The sequence below is a fragment of the Festucalex cinctus genome, chromosome 10 (genome assembly GCF_051991245.1).
Source record: "Festucalex cinctus isolate MCC-2025b chromosome 10, RoL_Fcin_1.0, whole genome shotgun sequence".
Classification (NCBI taxonomy): domain Eukaryota; kingdom Metazoa; phylum Chordata; class Actinopteri; order Syngnathiformes; family Syngnathidae; genus Festucalex; species Festucalex cinctus.
In genome coordinates, this window is record NC_135420.1 from 11,430,140 (window position 1) to 11,451,222 (window position 21,083).

The 21,083-nt window shown below is 38.8% G+C and overlaps 1 protein-coding gene across 4 annotated transcripts; it reads left to right on the forward strand.

Annotated features, from left to right (window-relative positions):
* Positions 1-3,472: 3,472 nt before the first annotated feature.
* On the forward strand, positions 3,473-19,518 carry LOC144026949 (tudor domain-containing protein 5-like). 4 transcript variants are annotated; one of them, XM_077534128.1, is made up of 19 exons: positions 3,473-3,573; positions 3,677-3,811; positions 5,580-5,681; positions 6,857-7,090; positions 7,169-7,374; positions 7,490-7,745; positions 7,937-8,067; positions 8,165-8,248; positions 9,519-9,575; positions 9,696-9,840; positions 9,967-10,103; positions 10,270-10,484; positions 10,566-10,778; positions 10,852-10,918; positions 11,712-11,912; positions 16,084-16,209; positions 18,269-18,334; positions 18,639-18,741; positions 18,840-19,518. In XM_077534128.1, the coding sequence occupies exons 4-18, from the start codon at positions 6,862-6,864 to the stop codon at positions 18,726-18,728; spliced, it is 2,223 nt and encodes a 740-aa protein (XP_077390254.1). In that variant the 5' UTR covers positions 3,473-3,573; positions 3,677-3,811; positions 5,580-5,681; positions 6,857-6,861; the 3' UTR covers positions 18,729-18,741; positions 18,840-19,518. The 4 variants fall into 4 exon arrangements, with proteins under 4 accessions (XP_077390254.1, XP_077390258.1, XP_077390257.1 ...); XM_077534132.1 differs by having other exon boundaries at positions 18,642-18,741; XM_077534131.1 differs by having other exon boundaries at positions 9,970-10,103.
* The last annotated feature ends 1,565 nt before the right edge of the window (positions 19,519-21,083 follow it).

The window sequence follows — 21,083 nt, forward strand, 5'->3', positions numbered from 1 at the left end:
TATATATATTGTCATAGTTTAATGTTTTTCTGCCTCTTTTTACTCTCACTCACCTGTTTCCCTCTACAGCAGAAGAAAGAGGAGGAGGAGGAGAAGTAAGGTTAGGCTGAGTTGTGGAATAACCAAGCCAAATATTCTCACCGTCCGGCAGGGATAAAAGTCATTTGATTTGACTGAAAAGCATGTGATTGAACTGTTTTTTTGTTTGTTTGTTTTTTAAACATTATTTTTGTATTTTGTAAGAACTATACTTAGAGTGTGAATACTGTGGTTGAGCTACAATGTACCAAAAAATGTACATTACCTGAGGAAATGCTAATAATAGTGCTCACATTACATTACAGCGAACCAAAAATGGTTCAGAGAGTATTTCTGGCCATTGTTTTGAGGCAATGCTATAACAGCATTACCATTATTGTTGTCATGGTCTGTGTTTTGGTTTTGTTTATGGGTCATATTTTCCTTGTGTCTCCTTTTGTCAATGTCTCGTCAGAGTGAACCTCGTCCACCTGTGCTTTTTATTCCGTTCCCTTGTGTTGACTAATCAGCTCCCCAAGCCTCTTGTGTCTTGCCCAGGTGTCTCTCGTCTCCCTTTTTTCTTAACTAAATCCCTTTTTTTGCCCTGCATCCCTGCCTTGCTTTTGTTGCTTCCTGCATTTGGGTCCTCCCTCCTACACCCTCCACCTTGACAATGGGGTATATGCCACGGAAGAGGTGGGACTGTTTTTGCACCATGAGCTTTGGTTCTGGTTCTGTTTGCGACGTGTGGACTGTGTCCCAATACTTGTGCTTCCGACTTTGTGCCCCTCGGTTGCGCGTTCACAACCCGGACCGGAATCAAAGCTCATGTGCAAAATCACGGAAGTCGGAAGTCCCGTCTCTTCCATGGCATATACTGCATAGTCTCTTCGCATTCAAGTACAATACTGTACAACACTGAATTAGTAGTGTAAAAAAGTCAAAGAACATAAACCCAAATAAAAGTTAACTTCATTCTGTAGTTTAAATAGACAATATCTTCAAAGATGCTCTACGGCTTATGAGGTCACTCTGGCCTGCTGTTGTCGGGCTCCACCCCCGGCTGCCAGACTGTAACTCCACTGGAAAGCTGAACTCATCTCTGACAGAAAATCAAACCCAAGCACAACACGGCATGGTCAGCAGAACCCTCAAAGTGCACTGCAAATCTCTGCATGCATCTGCTGACAGATCAAATGGGATCAAGGTCTATTTTGAGGATAACTTTGAATTTGTAGTGGCCGACAGGCCGTCACGTTTGAGGGGTTTCATTTAAGTCCATTTCTCCGTGATTGTCTTGAGCAAAGGTTAAAACTTAAAAGTCACAGTTTCCTCCACCCGACAGCGTGCCACAGAGTCAAGAGCTTCTCATATCTGCTGACCATCCTGTCATCTGTTCTGCAAGATACAGTATGTATACAGTGTGTTGACAGCCATGACCAGACTCTGCAACACCGCTTGACCAGACTTTCCATGGCCAAGCTGTGCACATCTAAGTTTTCTACATTTCTATCTTACACAATAGTGTGCAGATTTTTAGCAATTCTCTTCAAATGATGCACATTATTGGGATTGTTCATATTGCCCCCCCCAATAAAATAAATCTGTACCTTTCAGAGTGGCCTTTTATTGTAGTAAGTCTAAGGCACACCTGTTCACTAATCATGGTGTCTAATCAGCATCGTGATATGGAACACCTGTGAGGTGGGATGGATTATCTTACAGGCATATAAGAAGTGCTCATTATCACATGTTTAGACTGGTTAGTGAACGATATTTGAGAGGAATGGTGATATTGTGTATGTGGGAAAAATTTTTAGATCTTTGAGTTCATCTCATGAAAAAACACAAATGTTGCGTTTATATTTTGTTTGAGTGTATTATACTGTATATTAATTCAAAATATTTTTTAGCCATCTATTTATTAGGGATGTAACGATAAGGGCAATATCGTGATATTGTGATATTAAAATTGCCACAATGTCGTCATCGTCATGTTCACAATATTTAAAGGGAACACTGGAAAAAAAAAAAAAAGTCAGGTTGATTTCCATTTGTGCAGTTCTAGCACCCTCTGGTGGCTAGTTTATTAGTGCAATTTAATTCTCATTAGGGATGTTTTGGCCTTCTATGTTTAAAATTTGTGCTATATGTTTAAAATCTGTGCTAATTGTCAGATGAAGGGGACCCTAATTTGCTTGTGAAGCGAGTCAATATGTGGAGGAACTCAATGTGTGCATTTATAAACAAGTAAGCGCCTCAATATTATTAGAGAATGTAGGTGGTTTATATGCATTGGTGTTATGTACAAAAGCGCAATATTGTGCTATTTTTAGTATACGCTTTTTTTTTTTTTTTTTTTTTTTTTTTACAATATTGTGACCTTTTTTGACATTGGTTATTGATGGTGTGCTGAGTACCAGGTGACATCAATCAGCAGAGGTATAAGCCTGATAAGGATTCTGTTAATTTGAAACGGGTGCGTTGGAGCAGGAAAACATCCAAAACCCGCAGGACTTCGGCCCTCGAGGACCGAGTTTGGACACCATTGCTGTAGTGAGTGAGATTGTCAATGACATGCTCTAGTCTTAATCCTAATCATCAGTTCATCACTGGCCACAGCAGATACATCTGCCGGATATGATCAACACCATACAGTATTTAAAGAAAATACTGCCAATTTTATTCAGTAATATTTTTACTATTGTGCTGCTAGAAGATCATCCATCCATTTTCTTGACCGCTTATTCCTCACAAGGGTCGCGGGGGGTGCTGGCGCCTATCTCAGCTGGCTCTGGGCAGTAGCTGTGGGACACCCTGCACTGGTTGCCAACCAATCGCAGGGCACACAGAGACGAACAACCATCCACACTCACACACACACCTAGGGACAATTCGGAGCGCCCAATTAACCTGCCATGTATGTCTTTGGAATGTGGGAGGAGACCGGAGTACCCGGAGAAGACCCACGCGGGCACGGGGAGAACATGCAAACTCCACCCAGGAAGGTCCGATCCTGGACTCGAACCGTAGACCTCAGAACTGGGAAGCGGACGTGCTAACCACTCGACTACCGTGCCGCCCTGTTAGAAGATCATATGGCTAAAATATTTAGCAGGCAACAACTATTTAAAAAAAAACATAAGCATGGTACAGTTTCAGACAGTTAAAAAAACAAAACAGGTCAACCTAAATTAAGTATTTGTGTGATTGAACGTACTTGATGAAATGACTAAGCTGTATTTCAGTCAGACACTTTATTAGGCCAGCTAAGACAAACGAACTAACTAACTAATGACCATTTGCAAACGAACTACCATTTTACACACACTTGACAGCTACTTTTCCCATTGAGCTCTTCATTTCACTTCACAGAGCGACAGGCAGGGTTGGGGATTCCATCTCCAGAAAGTAAAAACCGTGCCACAGATTGGCTTTAGCCACAGGTGCTTCAACTCAACTGGCAGGTAAACGAGCTCATAGAAGCACCTGTGGCTATAGTTGCAAACTGTTTCAGGGTTTGTTCTCTCTGGACCCGGATTCCCCAATCCTTCTGTAAGATAAGTAAAGTTGTTTAAAATGACAACTCTGAACATAACGTGAGTCTATATACTTAAACAAATAATTGAAACAATGTGTAACACTTTCTATGATTCAGATTCACTCAAAGGAGTTCTCCACAATATCAATCTGGGACGGTGGGGCTGCTCCACAGTGATTTGCAACACAACGATCTTTACCAGTTGAAAATGCACGAAGCGTCTCTCGCTGTTCAACATTCAACAAGGAAAGTGTGAGTAATTCTGCGAGAACAGAATTAATCGCAGCGTCCATTTGTCTGTTAGGTTTTGTTTCCTATGGATGGTGTTTGTGCTTCCTGGGTTCGTCACAGCTGCATATCCCGCAACCCAAACACAATGTTGCTTTGTGATCGGTCCGACCCACCAGTATGAGAGTTCAGCACGTAGCGCAGTTAGCCACGTGTTGACGAACAATTACATTGCACACTCCCTTCTTGGCTTGCATGCTGTGTGCCATGCACTCTTCAAGCACAACTTTATTACTGACAACTAAGGATAGCAGGAATGGAACATTGAAACTATCAAATCATTTGGAACAATTGATTCAGAAAAATAATCAATCTTTTGGAACGTTCGAATCACTTCGGTGGGCGGCCAATTGTAAATTATTACTTTCAAACAGTAGAGCAGTGTTGTTGCCAGCTCCCCAGTAAGGAAATTAACTGTTGGCTGTCTGTCATCACCTAATTTACACAACTGGCAATCACCATATACTGTAAATGTGATGGGCACCATAAGAGAGACAAATATCATGGGAAACAAAAACTCAATACACCCCACCACCCCTTAAACATAAGTACAGAGGTACTAGAGTTTTTGTTGCTGATTCTTGGTTTGTTTTTAATTTTGCCTTTTGAAATAATCCTTTCTCAACATGACTTAAATGCTTTGAGACCTACAGATAGGGTGGCCATTTCCATAAGATCAAAAAGGGGGCAATATTTTAAAGGAACAAGTGTTCCCTGCTATAACGTGGTTCAGTTTTCACAGCCTTGCTGTTTTGCAGATTTTTTTTCTTTTTTCTTTTTTTTGGTGCAATCCTGCATACTTTTATTTATTTTTATTTTTTTTACAGTAATGTACCTATTTTATAAAATATATGAAGGTTTGAACATTGAGAATGTACCCCTGGGCGTTATCTTATTTTGAAATGACTTGGTCAGAACCATCAAAAAGCCCAAAACGGGTCACAATAATGCCTAACGGTTAAACAGAGAAATCTGAGAAAATGTAAAAGCCTGGCCCGTCCCCGTGGCACAACAGTCAATCCATTCATCAGATGCATGCTGTTAAATTTTATAATTGCACACCTGCATCTTAATTAACATTAATTGTGCTTTATTCAAATGACTTGTTGAAACAAAATAAAAACTGTAACACATTCGTAAAGTACACACAAACAATTTGGAACCAAAAATAAAATGTATTCAATATTAGTTATTAAACTGTGGAAAAGTCAAAACTTGGTTGATTCAACATATGTTAAAGTCATTTTCATAAGCCTCATTTCCCCAAATGACGCCCCCTCCTTGATTTGGCTTGTGCAAAAGCAATTATTATATGTTCTGAAGGTCTCTCTAGTCATAAACAACTTATTACTCACCACTGTCTGGTTTTCTTTTATCTTCTCCCTTTTCCCTTTCGTTTTTCACTCGCATATGGATAGCTCCTGTCAGTAATATTTTTTCTTTACACTACGACGCACGCACGTTGTGACGCTGAAGCAACAAGCTGGGTAAGGGCGAGTAGGGCTCGCGGGGCCCCATTAGGGTATTTGAGACTGTCAATTGTCATTGAGCCTTGGCACTCCTAATGTGAAAGATATACGATTTGTGTGAAATCTGTTGATCCTCTAGGGGACCCCCTGACTAGGGGACCCCAAGCCATTGCCTCATTTGCCTAAATGAGAAGCTATACGCCCCCGTCCACACGCATACCCGACCACTGTTTCTCTCTTTTCCTTTGTCACGTGAACGCCAGGCCGAGCACGGGAGAACGGCAGGGTAGCGACTAGAAGCCACGATTGAAGTCAGAGGCAGTCGGACACAGGCTTCTCCTCTCCTCCCCTGCTCCACCAGCCAGGTATCTGTTGCTAACACATGAATCCAGTGAAATTTTATTGTCTGCCCTCTATGCCTTACCTGTAATTATTTTGTTGTGAATTAGCCTGTCTCATACAGCACAAAAACTGAGAATAAATTAGCCGACTGGCCAGCTGCTAGTTTAATGCTATACACCTCAAACCAATAATAGTGTGATGACCACCACATACAACTGACGGTGAAGGGAAGCTCTCTGTGGTCCTTACATTGGATTTTAGAACCTTGTAATTTGAATTGTGAGGGTTATTTTGACTTTGAAATGTTTGACTACTAGGCCTATAACAATCTGCCTGGTTTGTATGCTAGTCACAGGTAAAAGCAGTAAAATACTTGTTTACAGAGAGTAGAGGAAACATTTGCATTGAGGAAATATCAAATGATCGGACTTGTCAATTGCCTGAGAGAAATACCCATTTGCCTTCTTTTAATAAGTCTTAGACTTTCTCATACATATGGTCTGTTTGGTTACTAATTGGTCTATTTATTTACTAATTGTAGCATGATGCTTTGCTTTTAACTTTATTGAAAAATCTGAAAAGCAGACATATATATTTATTTTGATAGTCATGACTAGTTTGGACAAAGTTTAATTTATCAAGATAGTTGGAAAGTAGACAAATTGGGCATTATCTGGAGCTGTGCAAATGTTTGATCGCACAACTAGACCTTCCTGATTTTTGGTAGTCTCTCCCTGCAACATTTTGGTGTTATGCTACACTGCAATGATGTTGCTCTGCAAGTTTCCCTTTTTTTGCTACCAGTGGATGGCGGAACATACTGTAGCATGTCTAGGCTCTGTACCCTTTCCCAAGTCTTGGTCTCCACTACTATGTGAATGTTGTTATTGCTTGACCATTTTTCTCTGGAACTGTTAAATTATTAAAAGTCCTTATCAATGATTACTGTGGTCTGGTGTGCTGCGTTTGGGTTCTACCCTTATCCATGACACGATGAGTCTTGCAGTGTAGCTCATCTATCTTGCCAAACTTATCTGATATCGACAACATGGCGGATAAGCAATCACATGAGTAGGAGCCAAAATGAGATCTCTTGAGTTTCTATGGCAGAGTACATCAGAAGCAAAGATGGCACACCTTGATGTTGCTGTTTTGGACACCCTGTTCATGTTTTGTTGTTTTTTTGCTCTTGTCACAGACAAGATGAACCCAGATGCCGTTTTAGCAAAGCTGAAGAAGGATATCCGCTCTTTACTAATTTCCTCTAAAGTGGATTTAGACCCTGAGCTACTAAAACGGGACTACAGAACAATGGTGGGCCATCCTCTGCCTCTGAAATTGCTCGGCTTCCGAAATATCATCGATATGGTAAAGGAGATGCCTGATGTGGTGTCAGTTGATGTCAGAGCGGATGGGAAAACGTTCTTTAAGGGTAAGTAAGATCATTGACTTTTTATTCCTTATTTATACAGTGCATCTGAATATGCAAGACCTTCCCATTTCGTCACAGCTGTTAGCCACGAGTCCACGCGAAACATCGAAGAGCTGGTAGCGAAACAGCGTACGTCTGTTACAGACAAAAAAAGAAAAAATCAGCAGTTTTCTACCTACCACAGCTTTCACCGTTCAATCCCGTTGATTCTTCCCAGACGAGGTGACGCTCCTCTGGCCCTTCCTCCCCACCTGAGGGCACAGCTGCGCTTCCTCCTTTCACAGGTATGACCACAAAATACTCAAATTTACCGGGGTGTGTCTGTATTTCTTAAACTTGCCCTCTGTCATGCCCCAAATATGTCCAGCTATTTAAATGAAATGCTTATTTATGTTCTAGGGTCCTGTGAGGTTATCAGAACTAGAGACCAGCTTTCTGCGATGTTTTGGCCACACACTGCGTGCTCATGATTTGGGATTCTACTCTACTGGAGAGATGTTGCAAGCTGCTGCAGACCTCGTTTTGGTCCGACAGAGCAGGTTTGGCTCCATACTGACCCTGAGAGAGCAAATGCTGCCCAGAACGATTGCTACTCAACAGAACCGTGGAGCACCAAAGACGACAATCAAAACAAGAGTGCACACCCCAACAAAAGGTATAAAAGTGTATCTTTGGAGTGACCGTTAATAATAATAATAAAAAAAAAATCATACTTGGTTTCACAATTGTTCCTAATCTGAAATTGTGTATATAAAATTATTTGTGTAAAAAGAGGTTAGCTGCTTATTCTAAAAAGACACGTTAAGTCTCAGAAAAAATGTTTTCCCCTTTTGGATGTCCCATCAGACACCACTGGGAGTTCTATCCACGAGGAACCAACATGTGTCGGATGTGATCTGCAAACAATTGAGAAGGACCAAGGACCAGAAGCTCAGCCCTCCCAGGAAAGTCTCCCTTTTCATCAGCGTCTCTTACAGGTCTGCTGTTGTATTAATCTGCTGATACGTTGTTCATTAAAAATGTGATTATTTTCACATCTTTTTTTTTTCTTTTTTTTGTACTTTCTAATTTTAGCTGCAAGAGGATCTTCGCCAGCAAATTGCAGAGAATGGAGTGGCTGGCACCATTAGTCACAAGCTGAAAGAGAAACTGAAAAAGGTCAGGTAACATTCTTGATGGCGAGCATACACTTACCTTACTATTACCAAATAACTACACTCAGTAGGGCTGGGCGATATGACCTAAAATCAATATCAGGATAAATTGGGCAGTTTTACCTCGGTAACAATAAATGCGCGATGAATAGCACCCCCCCCCCCCACCCCCCAAATAATAATAACCATAATAATAATAATCATAATAATAATAATAATAATAATAATAATAATTGGGACTACTAAATATGCCATCTGAAAATAACTGCAGGAAATGCAAATTAACTGCTTTTTTGTTGGTTTATTGACCAACTGGCACACGAAAATCTCTTGTAACCATTGAAGTATAAATATTTAAAATAGCTTGCATGACTTGAGCAATGTCACATTAGAACATGAGAAAAAGGTTACCATTTTACGATCAGGGACTAGAAATTATATGAAGACAAAGGTGGCATTAATTTTTGCCATTTTTTAAAACTGCAATCATTAAAACTACATCCACTAGTACATATTATTATTATTATTATTATTATTATTATTATTATCTCTTTGACTGCCAGGCGTTATAAAAACAAAACAAAAAAATCCACAGTGCCAGCCGCTTTTGAGCATTTTAACTCATCTTTCAAGGCAAAAAGAATATTGTTTGCCTTTATTACATATACAATGTGGCTACTCAATGAAAGATCGCATTCCATTCATTGGAATTTTACTAATCATCATGAAACGTCTTTGGCAGTCAAAGAGTTATGTACATATTAAATTGTAAATATAGTTCATCTTTGTTGTGTGTGTGTGTGCGTGTGTGTGTATATACGGTTTTTATGATGGCTGAAGCATGCAACCTCTGCCTCGCAACCAGGAAATGGGTGTGTGCAATGATTGCTCCATGATCTGTTTCTTCTTCGGTACATTAAATTAAAATAAATAAATAAATAAATAAATAAATAAATTCTTCTGTTGTTGCTTTTGGTCTTTCTGATGCACTGCTGTTGCTATAGCACCTCCATAATGGCGTAACACTGCAACTGCAGTTAAAATTCGTTCCTGATGAGCTCAATCAACACAGCTGGAGTGCTGTGTTCCAACAATCATTTTTATTTGATGTTGGCGGGCGGGGGACACTTTGCCTGGGGGAAACACTGGAGGAAACCCTGAAATAGAACAGAATGTGCATCTGCAGTGCAGTCCAAAGTGGTCTGCAACACATTGTGGAAAGTATGAATTTACCTTTTATTGTATGACTTATATGAAACATTTAATGTTTTCAGGTTGTCAGTAAAAGCAGGTGTGGAATGTCAGTCCACATTCTCCCTGAAGAGTACAAGGTGAGATTAGTTTAGCACTGCACAGACCACACCACAAAACTCCATTAATGTTTACTGAGGCATAGAACATGGTCAAGAAGACAGCTTCTGCTTGGCAATGTGACTAAAATATTTTTACAGATGCTTTTGGGTGAAGACTTGCCTCTGAAAGAGAATGGCTTTGTCAGTGTCACCGAGTTGGTTGACGCCATGAGTGACGTCTTCTGCCTTCAACATGTAGATGGGGATGGTAAACACGACTGGATCATTAAGATGATACATTCCGGTAGGTACATGAATCATTGTTGGTTGATCACAACTTCACTTATTCTATTTTAGCGATTATTCTGAAATATTTTATGCATCACGTGAGGGGAGAAAGCACGCTTATTTTACTTTTTATTTTTTTTAGAAGATGATCCTGGTGTAGAGCAGCCACAGATGAGCTGTGACACTGAAGAGTCTCTTTGGGAAGGCAAAGAGGGTGATGATGGTAACATCTCAGAGGATGAAGAATTATTGACAGAGCATTTTGTGATGCAAGAAAGGGTAACTGCTTTTTAAAGTGTTCTATAAATAAAGTTGTTTCTTTATGTTATGAAATGGTAACCAATGATGTTAAACTGATGACTGCAACATACTTTGGAAGTAAAAAAAATATATAGAACAATACTTATCTGCTTTCTCAAATTTGCTGCATGTCTGTCTTCTTCAGATGCCGGAGCTGTTTCCTGCCATTGAATTGTTTTGCAACACCACTGTGCCTCTTGACGCACTGAAGAGTCAACATCTTGAACGGCCCACGCCGCGTTCAGCTTTTGATGTGGCTCAAATCCGGGTGCAACAAATGGAGTCTCCAGGATTCTTCTACGTCTGCTTCACTGATAGTGAGGAGGCCCAAGCTTTTGAGGACATGAAATTCGAGATGAGGTGAAGACATGTTGGTGACAAATTAGACTGATTAACATCATTTCAAGATGTGTCCACCAGTATTGTTTGTCGTATTTCCAGTCAATGTTACTCGTCCCCTGATGTGTCAGAGCGTTACCGCCTCCCCAAGCGATTTGTCCGACGAGGACAGGCTGTCTGTTGTGCATCATCCAAGGATATGTGCTTCACACGAGGGGTGATTCACCAGGTCATCAGCCCCACCAGCGTTGAGGTTTACCATGTAGACTTTGGCATGAAGTCCACTGTGCACACTGATGACTTGATGTTCCTCAAGTAGGCCATGTTATTACTAGTCGTACTACTGTCACCACCAACTGCTTCCAAGCTGAAAGTTTTGCCTTTCCAGGTCGTGCTTCTCCATTCTTCCAGCGCAAGCTGTCCCATCGTCACTTGCTGGAATTAAACCGACCACTGTAAGCCTTCTTCCTGTCTGTCAAGGTTTACATTGCATCCTGTTGTTTGATTTGATTGTCCGGATTGTTTCATGTATTTATCTGGCATTCTTTTTTTTTTTTTTTTTTTTTTTTTTTTTTTTTTTAAGGTATGTAAAAATTTTACTTTTAAACTTTCTTAAAATCTATGATGCATGTTTATCTTTTTATAAGCATCTGCTGTTCAGTGAATTTAATTTGTTTGATTCCATAAACTGTCTATTTTGTTACAAGATCAATGGAAAGAAAACAAAAATACACTTGACACATTGCATTAGGGCTGGGCCATATGGCCAAAAAATAAAAATAAAACCTACCCCCCCCCCCCCCCCCTCCAAAGTCATCAGCGCAATTACGATTTTAATCTAATCGCGTTTAACGGTTTCATTTATTAAAAAATAATTACTGTGCAAAATATTCAGACAATAATGTATACTGATTTGACATCAGTTTTAACATAAACTTAACTTTCATAATTCGTGCTGAATTGCCACAATTAAGTAGTTGGTAGTTAAATCACACATCCAGCTTTCTGCCACTTGTCACCAATTACAACTCACAACATCTGGATGTAACAGAACATAACAGCAGCAGCCTTTAATAATTCATAAGACAAAATTACATTTCACGATTTAGCAAATTTTTTAAATTTTTAAATTTTCAAAGTGTCGATTAATCAAATTCATTCGATTTATTGCCCAGCTCCATATGATAATATAGTAGGTGTTATCAAGCTACAGGAGGGCTTACCTTTTGCTTCAATTTGTCATTGCAGGGTGCCTGGACTTCCCAGGCCATCGCTTCATTTGTCAGTCTATGCTGTAATCGTTCCCTAGTGGCAGCTTTGGTTTGCTACACTGGAGATGTGCTCCAACTCTACCTTTGCGATACCCGTACTGACAACGATATCTACATCCACTGTGTCCTCGTCAGCCAGGGCCATGGGGAGGCCTGCAGCCATTCAGCCAGTGCAGCAGTGAGTCCCTTAAACAATGCGGAATCATATACACTATAGGAGTGTGACGATCTCTCTCTCGATAAATCGTGATACTTTGTCTCCCGATTGATTGGCAATATGCCTGCGCCAAGTATCGATATATTTGTAGTTAATATACATCCACTATAATGGCGCCATTGTTCATTACTGAATTACTTGGCGGCCCACTAGGGGGAGCGCCTGAAGAGTAGTGGGGAAATGTACAGAAGGCTCAATGAGCTTACTTTTACTGTGTAAGACTTTTATCTGTCCAGCAGGTGACTCAGTTTCGCTTACGTTTCTATGAGAAATGTGTATTATATCTTCAATTTTAAAGTTTTTTAAAGCTTATTTCATGTTTCGACTTTTTGAAGCGCACAATTTCTGAGGAATATTGATTTAATATTTAAGTATTTTTTTTATTTACTCTTGCAATGTTAAACAAAAAAATTGTCAGTTTCTAAAATGAAACAAATGACCATGACTGACATGTATGACAATAGTGTTTAAGAGACACAAATTTGTCACAGAAAGTTGTCTCTGTTAAGACATTTGCACTTTTTTTTTCTTTTTTTTTAAAAAGTACATTGAAGTACTCACTGTGAAGACACCAGTTTTAATTATTGTTTCAGTGATGGTACAAAAAAACTATTTTCTTGTCTTGATTAGTTTTATCATAGATTATTGTGGACTTATTACCTGGCCAATATATCGATGTGGATTTATTTAGTCAGATTGAATGTGAAGTGAAATCTACGCAAGCATTTGAAAAATTGAGTGACCCCGTAGGCTGCATTCACTTCCTACTTGGGTCATTCGTCAAAAGCCAGTTGACATAGGCATGGGCGTGAGTGCGACACAGAAGAGTGAGGCAAGCTTACTTGAACCTTTTGAATGGCAAGTTTATTTCGAATAAAAACAAAGACGGGGCTATTAACAAGAACAGTTATTTGTACCTTGTATAATAATAATAATAATAATAATAATAAATTTCCATAATGTCCTAGAATTCAAATTCTTTGGGGACCTTTAGCAGATATGAGATTAAAATTAATGAGAAATCATGTACCGTATTTTCCGCACTATAAGACGCACCTAAAAGCCTTCAATTTTTTCAAAAGCTGACCATGCGCCTTATAATCCAGTGCGCCTTATATATGGATCAATATTGAGCCGCAACAGGTCTCGCTGTCAAGGCGCTATCGGTGACCCTGCACGATCAGTGACGCACATGCCCAGAAGATCCCGCCATCTTGGATCGCTAGCTAATACTAATACCTCAGGGAAAATAATAAAACAGCTGTTTATTCATTTTGGGAGTGAATGGAGTTGTCAGAAAGCTGGTTTGTAATCTATTAATAAAGTTTGACTGACCTGTTTTGTTGACATTCCCTTTAGCGCAGCACCATCTAATGGATGCATAACGTAACCCCAGCCTCTACTGTAGCGCCATATATATGGAAAAAGTTATAAAATATGTTATTCCTTGAAGGTGCGCCTTATAATGCGGTGTGCCTTATATATGGAAAAAGTTTTAAAATATGTCATTCATTGAAGGTGTGTCTAATAATGAGGTGTGCCTTATAGTGCGGAAAATACGGTAATTAGATTACTTCCAAATATCACCTAACACTAGTAGAGAGTAATGGTTGTTGTGTAAAATACCATTGCATGACAATATACAAAGTTGCAACCCATTGCCCTCCAGACCTGAAGAGGGCCATCACCCACCAAAATACATCATCCCATTGAGCACATTCAGGATGCACTCCAAACCTGCAGAGGGCGAGCACACACTGACACAGCTGGTGGAACTTGGAAACTCAGGAGACGCCGCATTCACCTGGCACCCCCTGGGAAGCACATGGCATTGAAACGTTTGCAAGTGGCTCAGCTCACCCTCACCTGCTTCTGCAAACAAGGCATTACCCCCACAACCCTTGATGAATTGCAAGATGCAACTGGTAGGAAAAGGACTTTGGGTTTGATGTGTTCCTGCTGACTTTGATTTCAAAATGCAAATTAATTAGAGTAACTTTGGTTTTGCTTATTTAAATTGATGTAATTGATTTGTTTGAACTAATGTGAGACTGAAGTAGATTCCAAATCAAATTATTCCATTGTTTGAGATGCTAATTTTCCGTAATTCTCCTGACTGGTGCCTGTAAGAGGGAACACACAACCCCTATCCTGGCCTCTCTTCACTGGCTGCCCGTGAAATTTAGAATCCACTTTAAGATTCTTCTATTTGTTTTCATATCTCAAAATGGTCTTGCCCCACCTTATCGCGCTGAGCTCTTGCACCCCTACACACCTCCCTGGCGCCTCAGGTCAGCAGACAAGATTCAATTGGAGGTACCGAGGGCTAAGCGGAGGCTTGGAGGAGATCGTGCCTTTACTGTTGCCGGTCCCTCCCTTTGGAACGACCTTCCACTAAATATTAGGCAATCCCCCTTGTTATCCTCTTTTAAAACACATCTGTATTCTCTGGTTTTTGGTGCACCATGAGACTTGTTTTTGGTGTTTTGTCATGTGTATGAGTTTGATGTTTAGGCTACTTATTTATCTCTTTATTCACTCACCTACTTCTTATTTATTTACTGATGAAAAATGTATTTACTTGTAAAAAAACAAACTTGTATTCGCACTTCAAAATGTTTGCTTTGTTCTTGTTTTGTTACCTAATTCTTTACTAATATATTTAACTGATATTTATGTTTATGTACAGCACTTTGTATACAGCAATGCCTGTTCTTAAAGCGCTTTATAAATAAAGTTGAGCAATTCTGAATGATTTTGTATTTGGAAACATTTGCGTTGCCATTTGTCCTTAAAACCATGTATTCTTGTAGTCTGTTCTTTATTAGCTGTTTGAAGAAAAAAATACTTTATTTTGAGATACATTTACTGTTTGCTTCAAAGGTTATCAACTTGTTCCAACTTGTTTAAGTGAAGTTGTCCTTTGCATTCAATAATTCATCAGGCAGATTTTCAAGTTTGGACAGTGTTGTGACGGAAAACGCATAACTTGACAAATACTCTGCTGGTACATTTTTAAGAAAATAAACATCGGTTTAATACATCGATTTACTAAAGAAGCATTTTATATCAAGCAAGTATCTGCTTGGGCTGCACAATATTTGCAATATACAAGTAGTTGCACTGTTCCCTCGATATATTACGCAGTTCACTTTTCTCAGTCTTGCTGTATTGCAATGTCTCAATGAGAAGTGTAAACTGCGTGGTGTGTGTGGGGGGTTTAGAGCCTTAACACATTTATAATAAATGTAAAACACAAAGCTAACTACTTTGCGGATTTCATTTATTGCAGGTATTTATTGGAACCTATCCCCAGCAGAAAACAAGGGAACACTGTATAGCGATACTATTATTGCAATATTTAACATCCATGTGCCTAAAGAAGTGACATTTTTATTATCTAATGAATTAAATTTTTTCATGCGGCAAAATAATCAAACTCAATGTATTCTTAATTGTAATTACCTCACAATAAACTGTTGGATGGCAGTGCACATTTTAGTTCATATCTGACTGGACAAATTTAGATAAAAGCATAAAGTTCCATATGAAACTTATTGCATGTCTTTGTGATATGCATATTGCATGGGCCAATATCGCAATATATATATATATATATATATATTTTTTTTTATTTTTTATTTTTTTTTTCGATATATAGTGCAGTCCTACTGTCTGCTGATGTTGGTTGGGGCTGCATAGTGTAAAACGCGATGGTAATGTTCACAGAGATGGTCACATCCACTTATTTTTTGCCAAAAATGTAAAATATTGAGATTAAAGAGATGATCCAGCTGTTATGGTCCTTTTTTTTTTTTTTTTTGATGCATTTCTTAAGAAAATACTAGCTGGCATTTTCAATTGCATCAATTTGTTTTGGAGAAATCAGAAAATAACTCATTATAAAGCACCCCTTTTTTAATAGCCAACATAACTATGTCCTACTGTATATCAATGTGTTTGTGATTTTGTTACATGTGCTTTTCTAAGTGTGTATTTCACTGTAAAGCCAATGGTGGCAGTGGACTACAGTAAGAATAGCAATGAATGTCTGCCCAAGCTCATGACGATAAATGAAATGATGTGCTAATAATATTCCTGCCCATATTCTCAGAACTTGCGTCTTTCCCAGTTGTGTGTCCAGGTCAGCCCTATAAGCTTATACCTGGGAGAGGGCACATTTCATCTGCCAGATGTTGAAGAGGAGACCACTCAGTCAGCAGAAATACTGGAGCAGTCAGTGTTAGCCACACAGAAGGTAATCCTTTATACACACTACTTTGAACAGGTGCGCTCCAAATTTGAGTTACAATCAATTACATTTAAATTGACAAGTGAGACCATCTGTTGTGTCTTGGGACTTAACGTTGAGACTTGTCTTTGCATCTGCGAAGTTGGGAAGCGTAACTTTAACATTTGTGAAGCGTCATAATGGACTTTAAAAATACTCTTTTTGGAGCTTTTAGCAGGATTAAAATGCTAATTGCTCACCCAAAAAATGATAGAAGTGGTATTCTCCTCCATTCGCCCCTCTATGAGAAATTCTAGGTCTTTCTGCTCTCCAAGCACCAGCCCCTCCAAACCTGAGAAAATGAGTGACATCATGTCATGTCATTTATGACATAAAGTGCGGGTTCACCGCCTCTGTGGATTAAATGCACACCCACTTCTCTGAGACCTCCATCAGGCAGTGACAAAAGTAGCCTTTATAAATAAACTTTCTGTCCAAATGAATTCAAAGCAATCAATTGTCCTTCACATTTGCAATGCCAAAGTGCAATGACAATTGGCTGTCTTAAAATCCCACAATGGTTCTGGGTGACACTTGTGTAAACTTTTGCACTGTTGGACATAATTAAATAAATAGTATTGTGGTTAGTGTGCTCACTCTGTAAGCAGCAAGTCCCTGGTTCAAAACGACCCCAGGTTTATTTTTATTTTTTTCCTCCTCCTTTCCTCTTCTTCTCTCCTCCCCTCCTCCTCCACGATTTCTTACGGCAAGGAGCCATTTTGTTTCAAATGTTTATTGAAGAATTGGCTTGTGTCAATTTGCGTCGCGTACTCAGGAGTGCTCTCAGCAGACTGCAGTCGGCTCGCCGTGGGCGCGGCAGTCACACGGGGAGAGGCGGGGTTTTACTGAACCGGGCGTTTTACTTCCCCGTTAAAAAACAACAACAACAAAACACCTAATTTCATAAAAAAAAAATACATCGCCATGGTGTCAAAGGTAAGATTTAAGCAATATATGCCTATAGTTAACTTTTGGAAGGGCTTAAAATACTGTGGTGTAATCCATTTAATCCTACTTGAAGCGAAGCATGAAGTGGACATTTGTGGCGATGGAAACAATTGGAAATAATTCTGACACGCAGGCGATGCATTTCTGACATTCATCAATAGCATGACATCATCTTTAGAAGACGTCTCCATCAAATGATGACATCAAGGAGTGATGCTTTTCTTACCCCAAAACATTTAAACCTCACTCCTTTGTCAATCTCCCCCCCCTCCCTCATTGGAATTTCTGGTGGGAGGTGGTAGCATGTTAACAAAGGAGCGAAGACCTAAATTGCAATAAAAGGAATGAGACTCCCATGCGATGTTTCTTCGTTAGACACTACCACTGCCACATCCAGTCCAGTACTTTGTTGTTACTCCGACCAAGCATGGCTGTTCTGGTATAGGACTATAGAGGACTGTAGTACAGTGGAGAAGTGACTATAGTTTGTGCCCTAGTTGTGCCCTTTGAGTGTTTTTTTTTTTTTTTCTTTCTGTCTGCTTCTGGGTCAAAATTCTGCTCCTGACAGCACACCATCAACTAAAGCCTGGTACACATAACGATTTTTCAAATCTTAAAAGATTTTTTATCTTTGTCAGATGCCACACATAAAGATAAAAAATTGGGCATTGAACAGCTTTGGTCATATTGTATGTAAGGTGCGCAGATAATCTCATCACAGCTCCCTCACAAACATAAAGATTATCATCATCTCAACACTGGTCAAGATTCCAGTCCTCCGTGAGAGACCTCTCGCGTGATTATACGCGATCTGATCAAAGAAAAGAGAAGAGAATTTTTATGTATTTATTTATTTATAATTTTTTTTATATAGGTACCGTACTAGTAAATGTCAAATTAATTTCTGAATGAATCAATGTGTAATACGTTGGGACCATTTTGGAAAATGTCTTATTCACTGGCTGTTACGGTAATTTGATCATCATATTATTGTCGATTAGTCTATTGCTTTATACAAGTTTGGTCAATGACATTTACCTTGCTGATCCTCACTTGTTCAATAATATTTTTGCTGCAGTTTGAAAGTGAGGTGATGCCTGCATTGGAGTTTATCGGGGACAATGAGATCAGTCCTTGTATTCAGGTACAGTACGACACAGTTGCTTTGTTTCATCTGTAGGCAACGTCAACCTCAACACGGTGCACTCATTCATGTGTGACACGTTCACTGTATGCCGAGCCAATATATCCTTTATTGGCCCTAGAATGCTCTGAACCAATAGCAGGGCAGCTTTTTCATGTTTAAAAAAATATAAATAAATAAAATAAAATAAAATAAAATTGGTATCGTAACAAGACTAATAAAGGTATCCTGCCCTTAATGATGCATTGCTGCGATTGTCACTGTGGCATCACAGAGGGTTTAAGTGAGCCTGTGTCTCTTACAGCAGCAAGAAACGGGTTTGGGTCGGTGCTCTGGCGTCCTTCGACCTCCACCGATTGTTTTGACAATGAAAGAGGAGAACAGTGGAATGTAGGAAGGAGTGCAAGGTAAGAGCCGTATATGCAGAAGTTGTGATAGATTGGACAATGTGAACACTACCAAAAATAGGATAGTATGGAGTAATTAATTAACTGTTCATCAACAGGTAGTGAATTGAAAAGCAGCGAGGAGCTTGTTGCAATGTGAGAGGTTCAATACTACATTTCTTTTTCTTTGGATTTTGCAGTAGTTCAGCTCTTATGTTAGATTTTCTTTCAAGAAGAAGTCAACCCAAAGAAATCCATTTACAATATCTTATTTTTTGCTACTCCACTAGTCTAAACGTGATATTCTGATTAATATTGTTTTTGTGGAATGAGACTACAGCAGAAAAATCAGCCCTTTTTTTTTTCTTTTTTTTTTTAAATCTATTTTAGGTTTCGTTTCATTTATTAAGAGCCCCATTAGCTCCTGACATCTCAGGTAGCTGCCATTTTGCTACTTATTGACGACTTAAAATCACATTCTAGTTGCTCAGTTCAGTTAACCACCAGTCACAGCCATGATTGGTCATTACTTAATCCCTGAGCAACTGTGATGTTTTCAGTCGACAGCAAGCGCCAAAATGGCTGCCCCCTGAGATGGATTTAAAACAAAACAAAAATTTGAATTTGCTGCTTTCCTCAACACAAACGCAATACTAATCAGAATGTCATGTTTAAATTAGTGGTTGTACATATATTATTATAGACAATCTTTGGGTTGACTTGCCCTTTAAATTCAAAACTCTATATAAAACTGTATTTAGATACAGTGGATTTAATAAAGCAGACATTCTTTTGTCATTCTTTTGTTTACTGCTAATATTGCCTAATTTTCTGAATTTTTGCTTAATTTCCACATGAAACATGATTTGCATATGGAAGGCTCTCTGTGATGACTGGCGTCTTTTCACGATATTGCATCAAAAATAAAAACAATTCTGTATAGACATGCCTGAAAAGACGGTCACACCCTCAGTTAAAAGTTACAAAATACAGAATATCTCAAACTAGAGCCGATTCGGAAAATTCTGTTATTTTTGGATTTCAGTCAAAATGCGCTAAAACTGTTATATTTTTGGGACCAGGATTTTTGGCAGTGTTATCAGAGTGAATACAATGAATGAATAAAGATTCAAAACATACAAATGGAGTCTGAATGCTATTCTTTTCCAATACCAATAATTAAGGTATTTCAAAGCATTTTTAAAATCCATGTTTTCCAAAATCTTGTTCTTGCACTGTAATCAGCTGTTTTTTCTTTACTTTAACAGTAATTGTCTTTAACTTTTTGTTTATAAATTCTTTTCAACATTATACTTCTATGTATTTTTTTTCTCCTTTTACATGTCTGATGCTTTTGTTTGTGAATGCTTTTTACTGTACTTTTAATTGGGGCTGCAACTCTCAAATATTTTGGTATTCAGATATTCTGAAAATTCCATCAAAAAATGGGACAATTGAATAATACACTGCCCAGTTTGTGCACAGCACTAGTTTGTATGGATGACTTTTTTTTTTTTTTGCATCCACTTCAAATGCCCTCCATCCTCTCCTCTGTCAACCCTACTCCATACTGAAATAAAATGCTGCACAAAAGTATCAATCTTCCATGTTCAATTTACAGTCAATATTAAAAAAAAAAGCTTTTTTTTTTTGTCAAATTTTACGCTCTGATAAAGAATAGGAAATGATTTGTCCTTAATATATGGTTGATGGATTATATAGCCATTGGGATCATCACTGATCTCTCAAAAAAGCAAAAGCAATTTTATTTGTAACCTCATAAACCTCATGTCCTATTTTCAATACTTTGTATCACAGGCTCTATAAATTAGCTTTTTAAATGAATTACAAACGCTCACATGTTTTCATCACACTTGTTTATGCCATGTCAAGAAGTTCATGTACTAAAACAAGACGGGCTGCTATTTGAACACCAATATGCAGCATTTTGTGTGGTCTGGAGGGGAGAGGCGTATGTGGAAGATGGGCCTGGTCAGGCAGATACACACTTAACCTTATTAAGGGGAGGAGAGTAATGTAGTTGCAGGCCAATTAGTGGGTGTGCTGAATGAAGCAGGAAGATGTGATTGCTTCGAGTTCTAGTAACATCAACCCAGAAAGAGGGTCTTGTGAGGTTTTTGGAGCATACACACGGTGTCCAATTTTGCTCATGTAAACCCATATTACCACATTTTTCCTTCATTTTGTTCCTCCACATCCAGACTGCAAATGAATGGCGCTAATTTAATCCATTGATTAATTTCACACTTGAAGGGTGAGCACACACTACAGACTCAACGATTTTTATAGAAACAATAAAAAGACACTTTTCCATATGTCTCCTTTTAATACAAGATTAGAGG

What these genes read in the sequence shown, in the direction of transcription:
- LOC144026949 (XM_077534128.1), top strand. Translation starts at nt 6,862, where the DNA reads ATGAACCCAGATGCCGTTTTAGCAAAGCTGAAGAAGGATATCCGCTCT. An exon ending in AGTGCACACCCCAACAAAAG is followed by an intron (nt 7,746 to 7,936) that starts GTATAAAAGTGT and finishes ATGTCCCATCAG; the next exon opens with ACACCACTGGGAGTTCTATC. An exon ending in GCCATTCAGCCAGTGCAGCA is followed by an intron (nt 11,913 to 16,083) that starts GTGAGTCCCTTA and finishes CGTCTTTCCCAG; the next exon opens with TTGTGTGTCCAGGTCAGCCC.